Source organism: Rattus rattus, chromosome 3 (assembly GCF_011064425.1).
Source record: "Rattus rattus isolate New Zealand chromosome 3, Rrattus_CSIRO_v1, whole genome shotgun sequence".
In the NCBI taxonomy this organism is placed as follows: Eukaryota; Metazoa; Chordata; class Mammalia; order Rodentia; family Muridae; genus Rattus; species Rattus rattus.
Window position 1 is genome coordinate 31,367,030 of NC_046156.1, and position 19,998 is coordinate 31,387,027.

The 19,998-nt window shown below is 44.3% G+C and overlaps 1 protein-coding gene across 1 annotated transcript; it reads left to right on the forward strand.

Annotated features, from left to right (window-relative positions):
* Positions 1–337: 337 nt before the first annotated feature.
* On the forward strand, positions 338–577 carry LOC116895321 (transmembrane protein 258-like). The gene has a single exon (XM_032896630.1). The coding sequence runs from the start codon at positions 338–340 to the stop codon at positions 575–577; it is 240 nt and encodes a 79-aa protein (XP_032752521.1).
* The last annotated feature ends 19,421 nt before the right edge of the window (positions 578–19,998 follow it).

The window sequence follows — 19,998 nt, forward strand, 5'->3', positions numbered from 1 at the left end:
GCTTTACCAGAACGAAGCGGGGTCGTCCGCACACTACTGGCATACGGAAATGCTGGTTAACACTGTTTCATTTCTCTGGTGAAAAGACAGTCTATGTAGCAGAAAATATGGCAGTCAAATGTAATTTTCTAATAGGGAATTTGATTCTCTATTCATAATCAATTTCCCGGGGGGAGGCGGTAAGGGGTGGTGGATGGGGAGGGGAACGCCCTTATAGAAGAAGGGAAGGGGGAGGGGATAGGTGCTTATGGACAGGAAAGGGAATAACATTTGAAATGTAAATAAAGAAAGATCCACTTCCGGTGGCAGATCGGTGGTTTATCCTGTGCAGGGCAAAATGGAGCTCGAGGTCATGAGTACGCATACCAGCCCAGTGAACCCGGCTGTCTTCCCTCACCTGACTGCAGTACTTCTGGCCATCGGCATGTTCTTCACCTCCTGGTTCTTCGTTTACGAGGTCACCTCTACCAAGTACACGCGCGACATTTACAAAGAGCTCCTCATCTCCTTGGTGGCCTCACTCTTCATGGGCTTCGGAGTCCTCTTCCTCCCGCTCTGGGTTAGCGTCTGCGTATGAGTCTCCAAGGTACCCACCAGGCGGCTCACCGAACCTCTGCTTTTGTAAATTAATTTTTTACCATTGCTATGTGTCCCACCTGCTGTTTACAATAACCGCAGATGTGTGACAAAGAAAGAAAGAAAGAAAGAAAGAAAGAAAGAAAGAAAGAAAGAAAGAAAGAAAGGAAGGAAGGAAGAAGAAAGAAAGAAGGAAAGAAAAAAAGAAAGAAAGAAAGAGGGAGAGAGAGAAAGAAAGAAAGATCCAATTAAAAAAAAAGAAAAAATAATCAATTTCCCACAGATTCTCCCATGGCTTTTGCCACAGAGGTTTATATCTTGTCATCCCCAGTCACCGCCTAACCCTATTGTGTATCTTCCATGCATACAACTGGCTACCTCGGCTTTATCTAAAATAAAGGGTGAGAAAAATAAATCGCTACATATTTAATTTCTAGTAGAGTTGACCAAGAGGAATAATCTCCCTCTCCTTGGTTTCATCTCTCCATTTTTACGAATACTGAGTGGCAAGCTCAGTTTCTCCTTCATCAGGAAAAATGTCACCTACACTTCCGGGGTGGGTTTCCACTGATAACCCCAGGGATTCCTCTCCATGTACAAAGATGTCCTAAACTGATAACTGATGTTGTAAACCAAAGGAAAGCATTGGGCCGAGGATTATGTGGCTCTAGTTAGAGCAAGTGCTTAGTTATATTTCGTGACCAACATCACTAAGCCAAGCAGAAGGCGTTCTTGAATGTCTCAAAAGTTAACACAGCTCATATTTCAGGGGCTGCTACTTATCAGGGCTCCCTAATACTCTTTGCTGTGTACAATGCGAAAAGCGAAGGTGACCTTCAGAGAAACATGAAGGTGTCAAATGCTTCGAGGTTTAAAGAGATTGCAAACAGTTACCAAAAGAAGATACGACACTCGGGATAAAGAATAGGAGTGCCTCAAGGTTTTCAGAGTGAGCATAGAAGCCAAAGAATGCAGTTGATGACTATCCTGTTTGTGTGGGTGTGTCTTTGAAGGTAGACTGTAGTGACCATTCAGGGAGCTCTGTCTGCATGTTGGAGCAAACCCAGCCTAGTGGGTGTCACACACAACCAACCTAACAGCAGTACTAGAGATGACCTGTCTTGGGACTCAGTCCACGTCACACAAGATTCATTCAAGCGTAAAACTAGACAGAGTTCATCCAGTTCAGCAGATGCTTCAAACAAACATCAAATATACTGACTCCTAAAAAAGTTAAATATTGGAAGCAGGATAGCTCAGTGGGTAAAAGGTCTTGTCTCTCTGCTATGCCTGACAACCTGAGCTTGATCTCCAGAACACGTGGTGGAAGAAAGAGAGCTGACCCGTACAGGCTGTTCTCTGTCCTCCACATGTACTCAGTAGTGCATGTGTGCACACACGTGCACACACACATGCACACTCACACACACATGCATGCACAAACACACACATGCACACACACATGCACACTCACACACACACATACATACCCACAGACACACACACACACACACACACACACACACACACACACACACGGAACAAATAACACAATAAACATTAAATCGGAATTATCTCATTATTAAACCAGAGAACTGAAGACAAATATTTGTACACCTGTGCCATGGTAGCATTAGCTACATGGTGAAAAGTTGAACTGTTCATTACCAGGCGAATGATCATAAAAATAAGATATATATGCATATCTATAAATATCTTGTATTCTAAGCATACAGCGGAATATTATTTAGCCTTAAGAGGAAATAAAATTCTGGCAAATGCTACAGCATGAATAGGCTTTAAAGACATCATGCCAGTGCAACTGATCCAGTCACAAAAGGGAGAATGTTGTGTGAATACATGTGTAAGATCAGAATCGATAATATCAGAAATCAGACATAGGAAGCAGAACTGTAGTTTGCAAAGGCTGAAAGAGAGGAGATGAGGAGCTCATAGCCACTGGGTGCAGAGTCTCTGTTCATAAAGGAAATGGTTCTTAGGAGCACTGAATGGCTGCATCACAATGACTGTGCTTGCTACTGCAATGGGTGAGCTTTACACGGTTAAAAGGATGCATTTGGCGCTGTGCACTTTTAACCAAGTTCTTAAATTTCCTGTAAATTAAGTATATGTAAGTCATATAAAACTTGCAAAATCCAGAGAATCAAGGTGTTTTCATGATTTTCAAATCCCAGTAGGACTATTATTAACATGGTAAGGAAAATACCTCAGTCAAACACTTCATAAGGTATGTGCGAGTCTAACATCCTCAGGAAAGAAACAGGGAGTGGAGGTTGCAACAAAATCAGATTAGAAGGGAATCTTAAAATTCCTACCTTTTACATAGAAAAAAAGGCAGAAGCACAATTCCAGAGGAGGAATAAAACAACTTCCAACTTCCCAAAACACACCTTGACCCTTAGCTTGCACTCATTGGTTTTCTAAACATCTCATCGTCCCTAAGGAAAACCTGAGTCCTAAATTCAGACCTATTTACTGAAGCCAATGAAGGTCGCATTTGATGCCCTCTGAAGAGCTAGAAATAGCACAAAGGTCATAGCATGTTAACAGTTGGCACACAGAACAGAGCAGAGAATGTCGAGATGACTTGGGACCTCTATCTATTGAAAGATGTGGAGCTGCAGCAAACACGATTGTCACTGGTTTGTGCTTTGATTTCTTTCCTCCTCATACATATAAGTTATTTACTTCATCGTGGGTTTTTTGTGTATATGTGTGCACACACATTTGTATGTGTGCCGGTATGTAAGTGTGTAGCATGTGCATGTTATTCCTCTGATCTGATTTATCTTCTTTTTCTTGGACATGACCTGTCGCTGGCCTGTAGATCCAGAATGGGCTCTGCTAGATGAATAGGGACCCTAAGAGATCTGCTTTCTTCTCCCCGAGTGCTGAGAGCACAAGTCATCGCTACCACACTCAGAAGTTTACATAGGTTTAGGAATTAAACCCATGCTTGCCTAGCAAGCTCTCGACTGACAGTGAGCTTTCCCACCCTCTATCAAAAACTTAGCCGCTAGAAATTCAACCCGACTTGGAGTTACTCATGTGCACACTTTCTCTGTGTACTGCTCAAAGGTGATGTTCATTAAGAGAGTTTCCATGGTGCACATGATGAGCATAGGATGTCTTCAGTGTATAAATATCAACACTGGTTCCTTTGCAAGCATCCCCCAGCCTGTTTTGTATCCATGTGGATGGTCTCTTTCACATTTCACATTCCACAGTAAGGCTAACTACTTGGTTACTCCAAAAACAATAAATAATCAAATAAATAAAAAAAACTCACGGCACTCCATGAAATGGACCCAACTTCATTGATGTGTGAGAAGGACTATAATCACTTAACTAACAAAAGAGCATGTTTTCTTCTCAGGGACCCTTGACTTCATTTCTGTGGGCGTTTCCTCCTTCCCCAAACGGTTATTATCCCCATGATCCTAACAGAGGGGATGAATCATCTGCTCAGAGGCATGCTTTTGGGACATGCATTTGACATCTGGTGACTCCCGTCTGTTGCTTTTCCTTTGACTTTTAGTCTAAAAGTCTCCTGAGTATGCTCTCCGTGCCCCTGACCTGGCCATGCGTTACCTTTGAGGGAAATGCCTTTCCTCAAACACTGCTCTTCTCATAAACAACTATTTGTTCTAAAAGTTTGAACTACTATGTTACCTCCCCAGAAATGCCTCTGGGAACCCCATCTGTCAGTGCTAACCACCCACCCCTGTGTGACAAGTGGGTTTTGACACAGACATTTATGGTTCCTCTTCCACCACATGACAGTTATCCCATACACAGAGAAAATGGAAACATAATCTCCAGTGCCTGCCTGTCCCTCTCCTGCCAAGAAGAAGGGGCGTGTGTGTGTGTGTGTGTGTGTGTGTGTGTGTGTGTGTGTGTGTGTAAAACAGGGCCCCTGACTGAAAAGACCTGGATACCGGAGTCTCCCAGGGGAGAAGATGGAGACACTCGGGTAAAACATTGCATAATCGAGAATTGTTTTGTATCGGTGTCAAGCTGCTGAAACTTTAGAACTTTTTACTCAATAGTCAAGTCTGATAAACACATTACCCAAGACAAAATTTTCACACCATTTTTATGATTCTTAAAAAGTTACATATACAGTGCAGATAATTTAGAAGTAGAAAGGAGAAACTAATCTTTCTTACTGAGAGTTAAAGGGTTGTCATTTGCTGCTGGTTTCCATTACACCGATGGGAGAATTCAGGAGGAATAAACCCATAGCAGAGAGAACAAAGAAATGTTGCCAGAAAGATAAAAAATAATGAGTTTTCTTGTGGGGAGAGGAGTCTTTTGTTCTTAGTGAACTATTTCACTCTAAAGTAGTTGTCCCAGGATAAGCCATGAGCAGCAGAAGAATGACAAGATTGATGTTTACATGTCCCGTGATCAAGTGGTGTCATTTGCAGTAGGGTCTTACCATCAAGTTTTGCTGCTCACCAAGACAGTTGCAATGCCCTGTATCATGGCGGGAGGTGGAGGCGGAATCTTCGTCTCCTGGATAACTCTTACCCACAACTCATGAGGAGGTACCCCACACGTAGCACTTGGGTTTTATTTGGCAACCTATGGCTTTTGAGGCAAGCATTATCCCTACATAGGGTAACTACAATTAAACTTTTTTATATGAAGATAGATGATAGATAGATAGATAGATAGATAGATAGATAGATAGATAGATAGGCAGACAGACAAATCTAAGAAGCCCATACAATAATAGGTTTAGATGTGGTTTTTCCAACATTTTTAGTGTTAGTTAACCCCCCTCCCTACTCCTATGCCTTACCCTCCCATCTCTCTTCCCCTTACACACCCACCTCTCTTCATATCATCTGTGTTATTCTATGATCCTCACTTAAGATCTTTCTTCCCACTCAACCCCCACATGTGGTCCCTTTCTAGTTGCCAACTCTACAAGTACTCCAAATTCGCATACAAATCTAAAGTTTTGGTGATAAAATTCCTAAGTGACATTTACCTTTCTAAGCCTGGGTTACCTCACTCAGTACACTGCTTTCTAGCTCCATCTATTTTCCTGTAAATTTCATGATTTAATTTTTTTAACAGCTAAATGCATTCCATTATATAGAGATACCACATTTCCAGTACCCATTTATCACCCAATAGATATCTAGGCAGGTCCCATGCTTTAGCTGTTGGGAATAGAGCAACTATGAATATGGATGAACATGTGTCTCTGTAGCAAGAAATAGAGTCCTTGGGAATATGCCCAGGAGTGGTATTGCTTGATTACATGGTAGGTCTATTTCTAGTTTTCCTGAGGAACTATCACACCAATTTCCACAGTGGTTGCACCAGTGTGCATTGCCACCAACAATGTGTGAGGGTTTCCGGTTCGCTTCATTCTCGCCAGCATTTGTTTTCTTAATTTTAGTCATTCTGACTGGGATAAGATAACATTTCAAAATAAGTTTAATTTTCACAGAAATTACAATTTTACAGGAAGATTGCTGGGAATACACATTGTCTCATTGAATATTGTCATTGTCTCATTGTCTCATTGTCAAAGCATTTGAGTAGATGTGAGGAAATCTTGAACCTTACCTTGTAATGGTAACTAATACAAACTGTCCAGTGGAAATTTGAGATTTCTGCAGTCACAATCAACATTTCCCCATCTGCAATGTTGGGCTTTTGAGTTTTGTTCTGGCCCAATTCATTCTTGTCATTCTGTGATCTACTGAGAATCATGACCTCAATTATCCTTAGGAGTACACAGTTTCCTCTAATATTAAAATACCCCATCCTACAGGAGGCTCCTTAAACAGGAAAGTAAACAAAATGGCTTCAGGATGTCCCTGAAACTGAACAGATTACTAGGCTTCCCTACAGGTCAGAAAAAGCAATAAAAGCTGAAAGTCTCCCTCAGATGTATCAAAGCCAAGTTGAAAAAAAGACTCCCAGACAAGCTGAGCTGCAAAGAATACTCTGAGACCAGACCAGCTGCCTGGAATAAGCAGAAACCATCTGAAACGCCTGGAAGTGATTAGACCAACTTAGATAGCTGGAAATGACAGTCTCCAACCTCATGAGCTGCCTGCAAGCTGTGAAGTGTGCTCCAGGTTATTAGCCTTATGATGTCACCCATGCTGGCCTGGGCTTTGGTGGTGCAGCTGCCTTTGAGTCATCGTTGCCCCTCTAAGTAACCCCACGCCCACATTCCTGTAAGTAATTTCAATAAAACTCGTTGGTTCACCAAATTTGTACTTTGAAGTTATCTGTACTTTGGTCTGTCATGAGTTTCCGCTCTGTGGCGATTATACATGTATGTTACATATCCCCAAAAGTTTTGTCACAAAACATACAGATGTTATCTGGAGGTGGTCAATTTATCTTCTAATCACAGAGAATGGTTTTGGAGTAGATAATATTACAGAGGAATAATTCCTTCCTCTCATTTCCTTTATACGTTCATGACCATCCAATGTTATAACTGCCATTCTTTTTTCATTCATCCCAAGAGGAAGTGGGGCTATTTATCTGATTGCTACAATTAAGAAGAAACTACTGAGCACGCTGACCCTATAATAAATGGTGGAATAAAACTAAAGCAGTACTCCTATCAATGATTGAGGAAAAAATAATAATCTAGTAATTCACAAAATGATTTGGATGGCAAACTAACAGAAAACTATTTATTATTCTAGCTGAGCAGTAAAGGGTACTAGTGAGAGGAGGGAAGATTCGAACTTGAGAAGGTCAGAAACAGTCTAGGAATGAATGGAAGAAGAGAAGCTAGACATTCATATTTGCCTCAGGAAGGCACTATAATGGCTTCAATGTAAGTTCCATGAAAAAGTCTTTCCACCTCTTAGAAAAGTGAATGTTGTCAATGTGACGTGATATAGAATCACGGAGGAGGCAGGTCTTTGGACATACCTGTAGAGCCTGTCTAGATTCAGTTCATTGAGATGGGAAGAGCAAGTCTAACATTCAGGTCTTGGTCCTGAAATGTTAAAAAGGAGAAAACTAGCTGAGTACCAGTAACCATCATTCTCTACTTCCCAATGGTGGAAGCATCAAGCTCCTGCTGCCTGAGCATCCCTACCATGGTGGTCTGGGCCTTCAGACTGTGGACTAACATTAAAGCTTTTCCCTTTAGCTGAATTTGTTAGGTGATTTATCTCAGCAACAGAAAAGCAGCTCAGATCCCTCTGCTGCCTGCTTGTGTGTGAATATATTTTCGTATAGACTTTGTAAGTTTCTCTGTGGCAGGCATTATGAGTTTCCTGCATCACACACTAGGTATTTAATCGTTGGTTCGGACTATAAAACAATTCTTGTCATTTTTGCTAATAGTGTGTCTTCCAATATGTACCTCTGCTTTCTTGACAGAATTACATTGTTGGCATTGTTATAAGAACCAAAAGGAAGTTGAGTTTGATATGGACCTGGTCTAGGATGAAGAATACATAGTATTTCTGTTACTGTCTACTACAGAACTATAAGAAAATATTTAACATACTTTCCTGCTAATGTTTCTTAAGGAGATAAGTGGAGTACCTTTTGTCAAAAGGTCTCCAGACTATCTGGGGAAGAAGGAGGAGGAGGAGGAGGAAGAGGAGGAGGAGGAGGAGGAGGAGGAGGAGGAGGAAGAGGAGGAGGAGGAAGAGGAGGAGGAAGAGGAGGAGAGGAGGAGGAGAGGGGGGAGGAGGAGGAGGAGGAGGGGGAGAAGGAGGAGGAGGGGGAGAAGGAGGAGGAGGAGGAGGAGGAGGAGGAGGAGGAGGAGAAGAAGAAGAAGAAGAAGAAGAAGAAGAAGAAGAAGAAGAAGAAGAAGAAGAAGAAGAAGAAGAAGAAGAAGAAGAAGAAGAAGAAGAAGAAGAAGAAGAAACACGAAGACTCAATGAACCAGTGCTTATGTTATTTTGCCGATCCTTCAAATTGTTTGGGAGCAAAATCCACAAGAAAGAAATGGAAGACCATGCTATAACTCATCCTTTTACTCTTCAGAGGCTGGTATAGTCTATGGCCAAAAAATTTAAAGGAGAAGATTACAGTTTAATAAAAGGTTTAATAAGTAAAAGAGATGCTACTCTCAAGTATATACTTTTACATTTGGGGGTGTGGTCCCGATTAAAAAAAAAATGACTGTGCAAAATAGGAAGTAACTGGCAGGGCCATTAAGGAAGTACTGAACGACACTGACCAACACCCTGGACTCGCTTCCCATGAAGGTCTGAGTGCGCTGGGCCAGCATATGCCCTGTCGACTGATGCACTGGATGCAGCCTTCCCCCTTCCACTGGCATCTTGAATATCTACATCTGGAAAACAGCGGCTCTGAAGAGCTAATGGACAGAAGGCTCACTAAACTCTTCGCTTCATTGATTGTAGGCCGCTCTCCCCCCTCCCTCTCCCCCCTCCCCCTCCCCCTCCCCCTCCCCTAAAGATTCTGACTAAAGTGTTTAGTCATACCACAGAACATACTCCATCTCATCTGATGTTGGAGACTAAAGAGGTCCAGGCCTGGTTGGATGGGAGAGATTCTCATCCAGTAGATCTGGGATGGGACTCTTTCAGGGATCGTATGTTCTACATGATTCTGATGCAAAAGGTCCATGAACTAACCATGCTGGGGAAACCACTCTACGGTTCCAAGGTCTCCAAGGTCAAAAATAACTAGATCCAAGATAGGAAATTGAGGCTAGAATGTGGACTCTAACTGGGGATGAATGTCTCAGATTAACCTCCCTTCTCAAGGGGAACTCAAGATGAGAGTGAATAAAATGATCGCCAAAGAGAAGATGGTATTTGGTCTGGGATTTGAAAGATAAGAAGGCATTTTCCAGCTAAAGGGGCATGAAAAGAGCAGAATGTGCTTTGAGTAGAAAGGCAGGTAGAGTGCAGAGGACAAAGCTCTAGGGACCACCCTCAGCCACCTACCGTAGTGATGGCTCAGAACAGGTACACTCAAACTAACAGAAGGAAAAGCGGGGAAGAGCCCCGAACACATGGGCACTGGGGAGAATTTCCTGAACAGAACACCAATGGCTTATGCTCTAAGATCAAGAATCAACAAATGGGACCTCATAAAACTGCAAAGCTTCTGTAAGGCAAAGGACACTATCATTAGGACAAAATGGCAACCAACAGATTGGGAAAAGATCTTTACCAATCCTACATCCGATTAGAGGGCTAATATCTAATATATACAAAGAACTCACGAAGTTAGACTCCGGAGAGCCAAATCACCCTATTAAAAAATGGGCTACAGAGCTAAACAAAGAACTCACAGTTGAGGAATATCGAATGTTGGAGAAGCACCTAAAGAAATGTTCAACATTCTTAGTCATCGGGGAAATACAAATCAAAATAACCCTGAGATTCCCACCTCACACCAGTCAGAATGGCTAAGATAAAAAAAAAAAAAAACCCTCAGGCAACAGCAGATGCTGGTGAGGATGTGGAGAAAGAAGAACACTCCTCCATTGTTCCATTGTTGGTGGGATTGCAAGCTGGTACAGCCTCTCTGGAAATCAGTCTGGAAGTTCCTCATAAAATTGGACATTGCACTACCTGAGGACCCATCTATACCTCTCCTGGGCTTATACACAAAAGATGCTCCAACATGTAACAAAGACACATGCTCCACTATGTTCATAGCAGCTTTATTTATAATAGCCAGAAGCTGGAAAGAACCCAGATGCCCTTCAACAGAGGAATGGATACAGAAAATGTGGTCCATCTACACAATGGAGTACTAGTCAGCTATCAAAAACAATGACTTCATGAAATCCATAGGCAAATGGAATGAACTAGAAAATATCATCCTGAGTGAGGTAACCCAATCACAGAAAAACGTACACATGGTATGCACTCACTGATAAGTGAATATTAGTACAAAAGCTTGAATTACCTAAGATGCAATCCACGGACCACATGAAACTCAAGAAGAAGAATGACCAAAATGAGGATTCTCTTTCCTTAAAAGGAGAACAAAAATATCCATAGGAGGGGATAGGGAGGCAAAGTTTAGAACAAAGACTGGAGGAACGGCCATTCAGAGCCTGCCCCACATGTGGCCCATATATATATGGCGAATATTATATTCACCAAAACTAGATAAGATGGATGAAGCTAAGAAGTGCATACTGACAGGAACCGGATATAGATTTCTCCTGAGAGACACAGCCAGAGCATGTCAAATACAGAGGCGAATGCTAGCAGCAAACCACTGAACTGAGAATGTGGTCCCCGTTGGAGGAATTAGAGAAAAGATAGAAAGAGCTGAAGGGGCTTGCAACCCCATAAGAACAACAAAGCCAACCAACCAGAGCTCCCAGGGACTAAACCACTACCCAAAGACTATACATGGACTGACCCATGGCTCCAACTGCATATGTAGCAAAGGATGGCCTTGCTGGGCACCAATGGAAGAAGAAGCCCTTGGTCCTGCCAAGGCTGGACCTCCCAGTGTAGAGGATTGTGGGGGATTGGGGGGGTGGTAAGAGGGGGGTGGATGGGGAGGGCAACACCCTTCTAGAAGAAGGGGAGTGGGAGGGACTAGGGGGCTTATGGACAGGAAACCAGGAAAGGGAATAACATTTGAAATATAAATAAGAAATACCCAATTGAGAGAGAGGGGTGGGGTGGGGACAGTTACCGGTAGACTGGACTTCTCAGATGCAGGATCTGTACCATACCCCCAAGGCTCATACTAATTTGAAGCCATCAGGGCTTCAGGACCCCCTGCTAAGTCAAATTCTTTTAAGGGAAAGGCCCAGTGTAGGGGGATGTCAGGGCAGGGAGGTGGGAGGGGGTGGGTGGACAAGTGGGGGAACACCCTCATACAAAAAGGGAGAGGAGGAATGGGATAAGAGGTCCATGGACAGGAAACGGAAAGGGGATAACATTTGAAATGTAAATAAAAATATCTAACAAAAAATATAGAGAGAAAGGTGAATGTCTGGATACTTAACATGGGCCTGTATGTTCTAGGCAAGAAAGTCACTGTGGAACTCACTGAGAGCTCAGACGGTTCAGCGAATCCTTTCCCGGAGTTGATGTCATGAAAGGTCCATCCAGGGGAAAAAATGCAGTCAAGACAAAGAGTCATGCTCAAAAATATGTCAATGCCATTAAGATTTCCATGAAGAGGTGAGGAGTTAACAGTACTGAATTGTGCAACTAAGAGGAACTGAAAAATCAGAAGCTAGGTCTTCAGAAGGCAGTGGCTGGCTGGACATAAGGACAAAATACACAGGAAGGTTCCTCTATGCTATCAGGCAGAGGTCGCCTCTGAGAGGGTCCCCTGTGAGATCAGGCAGGGGTGGCTTCTGAGATTTGAGAGGGTCCCCTGTGAGATCAGGCAGAGGTGGCTTCTGAGATCTGAAAGGCTTAGGAACCTGGATCAGCAAAGAATGAGCACGTATCCGGTTCAAGTCACAAGAGAAAAGACAAACTGAGCAATAAACCGAGAAACATTTAGTTTGAGTTGAAGCTTGACATGTCAGCAAGAGCAGATACCATTGCTTGAGGGGACAGAGCAGAGAAGTATCAAGACAGAGAGAGTGTTATTCTCTCTCTGCTCATTTTGTCTCACATACAGTTCTTTAACATGCCAGTAGGTGGTGCTATGGCTTTGAAAATAATAAAACAATGGTTCAAATGGCCCTACTGACCCTAAGGCCTTTCTAGCAGCCTACGTGGATCTGAACAATGGATGATGTGCTAACTCGAATGGGGGAAAGGTCACCAGGCCTCAACCCTACACAACAAACAAGTGACTAAGGAACGTTGAGAGCAGAAAGAAATGGTCTTCCCCTGGGAAGAGCACACCAATTGGTTATCTAATACCAAATGGTCAGCCCTAAAAACATACATACAGGTAACATAGACTGAGCGGGTTGTATTTTTGTATTTTGGAACATATATATGTTAACATATATATATATATATATATATGTTAACAATGAATGAAAAGATAGGCCACGGATTTGAAAGACAGCAAAGGGAGATTTTGAGGGAGGGAAAGGGGAAGGGGAGATAATGTAATTATCTTATAATCTCAATACATCAATATTTTTAAAATAAGCTTGTGGTAAGAAACAAATAAAGTGATAGCACCCAAGTGGAGGACCGGAGCAGTGTCTGCATGCTTCCTTACTGTGTGAGGCTCAGGTCACTGGGAACGTCAGTTTAGTTTTACCATACCCGTGTATTGCACAATCGAACAGGAAAGGTTGCAAGAGAGAGGTCACGAGGCCGTCAGACTCGCAGAGAAGGAACTCAGGCCCACACTTAGCATGCTTAGCGGCTAGGAAACACTCGGATCCGTAAGCCCTCTGGCCTCCTGGCATTTGCCTGAACCTGCTGGCTTCCAAACATGAGGGTATACAAGGGATGCTCGTCTCTCTAAGTCAGAAGCTGCACAATCAGAGAAGGATCAGAGGACAGGAAGAGCAGGTGATGAATGGGTGGGCAGCACGATGGATGGTCACTATTCGTGTGGATGAAAACTCGCGGTTCAACCTGTTTTTTTTTTTTATCATCAATGGATACTGATTTTAAGGTAAGAGGAGAAATGTAAGAAAAAATAATACTTCTTACCTGATTCATCAGCTGATGGTGGATAAGGTTAACACACAGTCCATTTGTTTCTGGGGATTTTTATTCAGAACCCCCACCCCTGACCCCGTGTAGGCGGGTAGAAACGGAAGAACTGGCCCCTCGAAGGAACACTCCGGTTTCCAGAGTTTCCATCTCAGAGAGGGGACAGATAGGCGAGGAGAGCTGCCACCAGCTTTCTTCAGATCCAATTCGGAAACAGGAAGTACATGTTTGCAATGCTTGGGAGTCTGGGGTTTTAAGGGTCTGTGTGGTACAAAAATCACAACTTTAGGTTAATCCCTAAAAGGACTGAGAGAGCTTGAGATTCTTGGGGGGGTTCCTGGAAAAGTAAGAATAACTAGTTTAGATCATTCTAAGAGCCATACTGCAGGATAAAACAACTCTGGATGTCTGGCAGCTGGAGTTAAGTTCGGAGATCACGTTTAGGAATCAGGAGTTGTAGCCTCTCTTCCATGGACGATGCCTTTAAACTTCATCTCTATTCATAGCTACTCAAGTCTATCCCCGGGGTGTGTTGGTTTGTTCATTCCCTACACTTTAGTTGCAAGCTCTTAATGGGAAATATTTTTTACTAAATTTTCCGTTACTATTTCACATACGAAAATAATAATTCAATAAAAACGCTCCACTGTCAAACAAAAACGTCTCCCAATACAAACTGAAATGACAGCATTTGCTTCTTTTGCATAATTTGTCCATTATAAGCCCAGTTCTCTTTCAAGCTACGGAGAGTTCTGAGGAGTGGAAACAGTGCATTGGAGTTCCTTGTTGTGAAAGCCATGAGTTAATTATGTTGAGATGTTCACAAAGTCTAAACTGAGTGCTGTTTATACCCAAAGACCTTTGGCAAGGAACTGTCTACAGAGAGGAAAACTTCCCAGAACGCTTGATTAATCCTTCAGTGAAGAAGAGAAGACTTGAAACAATGTTTATTCTACCACTATTGCTTGAGGATGGTTTTGAGAGCATTTATGTTAGCTTTGGGAGTTGTGGAAAAGGAACTTGGAAACTGTGACCCAGTTCTTATACTTCCAATTGCCTGAGAGAAAAATGCCTCAAATTTGCCTTTATGGTTGCCCTCTGTCGTAACCAGCTTTGGTGTGTGGGGTGCAGTTTGCACAGGGAGAACAGGTGGAATAAGATTTTTTATGCAACGCCACACGACCCTGATCTCAGCATCAGCCTCTCTTGAGCAGGTTGCACGGCACATGGACGCCTTCCTTCCTTTCCTCCGTCACACCTTTCAGCGGGGCTCTTGAGGAATCCTCATCCAGAGAAGTCCAAAGCCTCTGAGCTCAGATCAGGCAAGACTCTTACTTCCTTAGCCCTCCGTTTTATATCTATAAAACAGAGATCATGACAGTTATTCCTACATTAGGAATATCTAACACGGATCAAATAAATACACAAGCTATTCGCTCACAGCACTTGGTGCAGAGTAAGGTTAAGTTTAAAGTTATGTATTAGCCATATTACTTACAATCCCAGGAAATGGCACTTTAGGAAGAAGCCTGTTAAACAGTGTAGATGCTTTGTGTGTACACTTCTTCAGCCTGTGTACATACAAGTGTACACACACTCTCTCTCTCTCTCTCTCTCTCTCTCTCTCTCTCTCTCTCTCTCTCTCTCTCTCTCTACATAGAATGACCTGAGTCCAGGAAGCAGGCATGTATGGTTATGCCAACAAAAGTTTATGAATTGTCGCCGTTCTATGTCAAATGAGCATGGATTGGAGATGAGCAGCCATTTCCTGTGGAATCTGGGGAATGGTTCAAGGCGCAGATAGAAACAATCAAATAAAAATAATGGAGAAGCCAGCAAATCTTCCTGGTTGCAACCTTACCGATCTACCTACTTTGTTCTATTGTCTCCATGCCAAATCCCGGCTCCCCCAACCAGGTAAGATACTTACTCTGTGAACTGGCCTTTCCCAGCCGTGGTCCTAACAAGCAGCCTTGTGAAAACTGGCATTTTTTTTTAACTCCTGGTCCTAAACAGCAAGGTACCTCATTCTACCAATGCTGAACACGTCTACTTCCCCTCAGAATTCTGTGACAATCAGGAAAGAAGACACTCTCTCCATCCCTCTATTTTGATGCGCGTGTTTCCTTCCCTCCGCAGAGCATTTCTTAGTCCACAGAGTGTTACTCTACTGTTGTTTAATGTATTCTTGTCAGCGTTTCCCTGATTCAGAATCCTTGTGAAGAACAGATGTAAGCGTGGTGTCTCAGGTATCCTCCTGTACGTAAGCTGTTTCCAATAAAATCAAAGAACCCCATCCCCACGACCTCATGTCTGCTTTTCTAGTAGCAGAGAATGGTTCGTTTCACAGAAGCCCTTTCAGAAGCTCAGGACAAAGAATAGAGGTGCATAACAGAACGGAGCCTGCTCTGCAATTGCTCCGCAGTGCACACTGAGAGATTCTCACAAACCCCTTACCCCGAGCCCCTGCTTATGCCTGTTTATCTATGCCGCACATCGCCTACACTGAAGTCGCCCAGGTATTCCTTCTCTAAATTATTCATCCTCTCAGCATCAGTACCCAGATGATACCAACCACAGACAACAGCTGAAAAAAACCTTCAGAAATGCCCCCCGAACATTTCAGTATAATCAAACAAATGGTTTACTTTGTTCGTGATTCAAAAATATCAATTTATCGAAGCTGCATGTGCTCCCAGTCTTTGACAGGCTGAAGCAAGGGGATGGTAAATTCAAGGCCAGCCTGGGCAAGCCAGTGAAACCCCACGAGGAGTGTGAGTGTGCAGGGGCCCTGAATACCTCTAAGTCTCCAGCCTTCACCTTGGATTTGCTTATACGTTGCCTTCCCTGGAGAACCCGGGGTTTAATGGAAGGACTCAGATAAGAGGAATCTAAACATGCAATCCCAAATTACAGTGGGCAAGAAATAGAAACGTGTGTTTGATTGAAGAAGCAAAGGCAACCTCTCTCAGACCGGATATATAATTTGATGAGTAAAGACTTCATAGGGGTCAGCAAGGTGAGGGGTGGAATGGAATTATTCTAAGCAGAACAGCATGCAGGGTGGGGGGAGGGGGGCTGAAAGAGAGCTTGTCGCGTAAGGAACTGAGGCTATCCAATACAGTGGCACTGGGAGAGCAAAGGGGAAAGCATGTAAGACAAACCCGATATCATATGTACTGTGCTCGATTGTCTGTTTGTTTGCCTGTTGAGTCGAGGTCTCTCTATATAGCTCTCGCTGTCCTGGAGCTCACTAGACCACACAGAGATCCACCTGCCTCTGCCTCCTAAGGGCTGAGACTAAAGGCATTCGCCACCATATCTGGTCTGTATTTAACTTGTTAAAGCCAGGATGTCTACTTTTAAAAGTGTATGGCTATGCAAGAGCTGGAGGTAGGGCCCCTACACATTTTCGGCAGATGTGCACCCTGGTCTTCATGTAGGGCTCCTAACAATCCAAGCAGGGTCTGTCTCTAACTCTTCTGCCTGCCACTGGATCCCCCTTCCCCTACCTGGACTGCCTGGTTGGGCCTTAGCGGAAGAGAATGTACCTGTATCTGCTGGGACTCGATGTCTCAGGGTGAAGCGGTACCCAAGGCGGGCTTCCCCTTCTCTGAGGAGAAGCAGGGGGTTGTAAGGGCGGGACTGGGAGGAGAGGAAGAAGGAGGGCTGTGATGGAGGCTGTAAAGAGAATAAAAACTAACTATTGAAAATAAAAGTGTATTGCTAGATAACTGACAAGTGAATTTAAGTTGCCTCCTCCTGGTGTCCACCCTTCTACACTCCACACACGGCTTTACCTACTCTGTTCAATAGTCTGCATCTTCTATCCCAGTGTATCCCGTGGTCTAAATGTAGGAGAGGGCAAACAGGACTAGATTTCCTCCTCCTTTTAAATATGGTGTATAAAATCTTCTTTTCCTATAATTTTGACATCTTAAACAGATTATATAAGTTGGTGATTACCACACTTATTGATGGATAGCTTGGTCCAATGCACGAATCGCAGTCTTTATTCAGTTGGGGATCGGTGTCTTTCCCTTGGCTAACAGCAAACCACACCCAGCCTGAGTAATGTGGAAAGTGGCTGGCAACATTCCGCTCCTTCATGCTCCTCTAATGGACGGTCCACCCCAAAAGCTGCCACTGTCAGATCGTAAGGTGCCTTCTATTTCAAAAGGATCTTGGGCTTTGTCCTTTTAAGGACACAGAGAAAGTTAAACAAGCAGGCTTTCGCTTCAGAAATGGCACCTTGGACCACCCTGTGGCAAGTGGAGGGGGTAGGCAGAGAGGGAGGGAGGGAAGGAGGGAGGGAGCAAGGCTTTGGACTATAATTGGGGAGGACTTTCAAAACCCCACCATGGGGAAACCGCACTTCTACTCGATCTGGATTAGTGGTAGGCAAACATTTCCTTCAGAGTTGGCTCCAAAGTCTAAGAGTGATGAAGCTGAGACGCTGGATCCTGAAGCAACCCTGTTGTGAGAATAATGGCTGTGAGACCGATTCCGCTAGCGGGGTTCAACTTTGCGCCTCCAAATCAAAGATCTAATGGAGCCCTCACAGAGAATTGTTCTGGGAGGTGTTCAGTCAAGAGAATAGGGCAGGGGAAGGGAGGAGAAAATATCCCTCTGAATCTCTCTCAGACAAACAAACCTAGACCTGCAGACGTGAAGGGAGGCTCAGAGATGGACTCTGCCTCCACAGATACAAATCTAACGCTGTAGGGTGGGAGGGGAGTCGTCCGATGGTGAAAGGCGAGACAGGGAAAGATCCGTGGTCTCAGGGAAAGTGGAAAAGGGACGTTTGTCTCTCAGGACTCAGGTGGATCCTGGAACCAAAGGCAGCCTGGGATAGTAAAGGTCAACACAGAGATTCCTACAGAGCACTGGGCTGCTCAGAGGTTAGGGCTAGGGTGCCGTGATGGAGGAACTCCAGCTCCCCTCCAGTGAGGGCTCCTAGGACCACACAGTTCAGGAGAAAAAGAGTCAACATCGTGTCCCTATAGTCTCTGACAAGATCTGATCTCAACTCCCTGCTCTTGACTCTGGGCGATCGTTCTTGTTTATGCTGGTTTGTTTGGTTTGTTTGTTTCCCAGTACTGAGAATTGATCACCAGGGCTTCCTGTGTTAGGCAGAAACTCTATCACTGAAGAAGCTATCACAGAAGCTCTTTTTTATTATTTGCTGCTGCTGCTGCTGCTGCTGCTGATGATGATGATGATGATGACGACGATGACGATGCTTTGAGATGGGGTCTCAAAAAGTCAAATTTCTAGTGACCCTCCCTCATCTTCCCAAGTTGTTGTGATTGAGTGTGTAACTCCATACCAGAATTGTGACTCACTGTTAGCCACTCACCAGGCTTGGTAAGAAAAGGCAACCCAGCTTTCACTTTGTTGAGGCTGTAATTTTGGAATTCCCGACTACTAAGATTGCCCACTTTGAAAAGCGCAGCCAGTAAGTAAAGAGAGAGGCTGGGGGCCTTTCCGTTTGAGCTGTTGCTGCCGTTATGGGGAACCAATGACAGATACTATCTGCTACCAGACAAGTGAAGGAAGACACCTCAAGAGATCCTACCCCTAGTTCCTGAATTACCCTTATCCATAGGGTCTTCTCAAGTGAACCCCATACCATAACCCAGAGAAGCCACTATCTGCAATCCAGAGGCATTCCAAATTAACACAATCTTTCATCACAATAAAATGCTTCCATTATCCCCCTACTCATGGGCAAGAAGACATCTTGATGGTGGTCGTGATGTTTTATAGCAGTCTGCCCCTGTGGTGGCTTGAATATGCTTGGCCCAGAGAAGTGTCACTATTAGGAGCTGTGGCCTTGTTCTGGAGGTGGGCTTTAAGACCCTCACCCTAGCTGTCTGGAAGTCAGTCTTCCACTAGCAGCCTTCAGATGAAGAAGTAGAACTCAGCTCCTCCTGCACCGTGCCTGCCTGGATGCTGCCGTGTTCCCACTTTGATGATAATGGACTGAACCTCTGAACCTGTAAGCCAGTCCCAGTTAAATGTTGTCCTTTATAAGAGTTGCTTCGGTCACGGTGTCTGTTCACAGCAGTAAAACCCTCAGACAGTGACGAAAGCTGTTTTATGTCTAACACACATAAAAATCAAATCAAATTCAGAGAGTGCAGCACAGAGGGAGGAAGACCTGTGGTCTACCATGCTACCCACAAAACTTCCCTCCAGTGCACGGCACAGGTGGACCCTGGACACATGCTTGCCAGTGCACCAAGCATGGTGGATGGAGGATGTACTCCAGGGGTTCATCAGCCACGCGGTTAGCCCGCAGCTGGAGCCACCACAATGTGTGAGTATGTCGTAGTCAGATGGAAGAGAAAGAGAAGTGGAACAGCTTGAGCACTGTGAAGGAAGACGGAACTGGAGACTCAGGGTGGAGAGGTATGGCCTTCTGTGAGTGGTTAGCCCTGCCACCTGGGACCGTGGTGCTGACGGCCATTTCTGAGTCCATAGCTACATAGCGGCAGAGATCAGTGTCCATGTCCGTGGCTAATATTACCACTAGAGAACACGGGGATATCCCTGATTGGGGGCAGCTACCAGCGACCACCTGAACGTTCAGGAGCTGTGTAGAACTGGCTCTGACTCACTGGGAATGGCACTCTGGAGAGTTGGCCCCATCTCTCACCCGGAGGCATCCCTCCGGAGAGGGAGGCCCACGCCTTGCCCAGGCAGCGCAATGGTGCTGGACCTGATGGTGGAGGTGTGGATGATCCAAGGGTGTTGAGTGTGAGAGAGTTGGCCTTGCCACTCATCTGTCACGGGGTGGCACAGA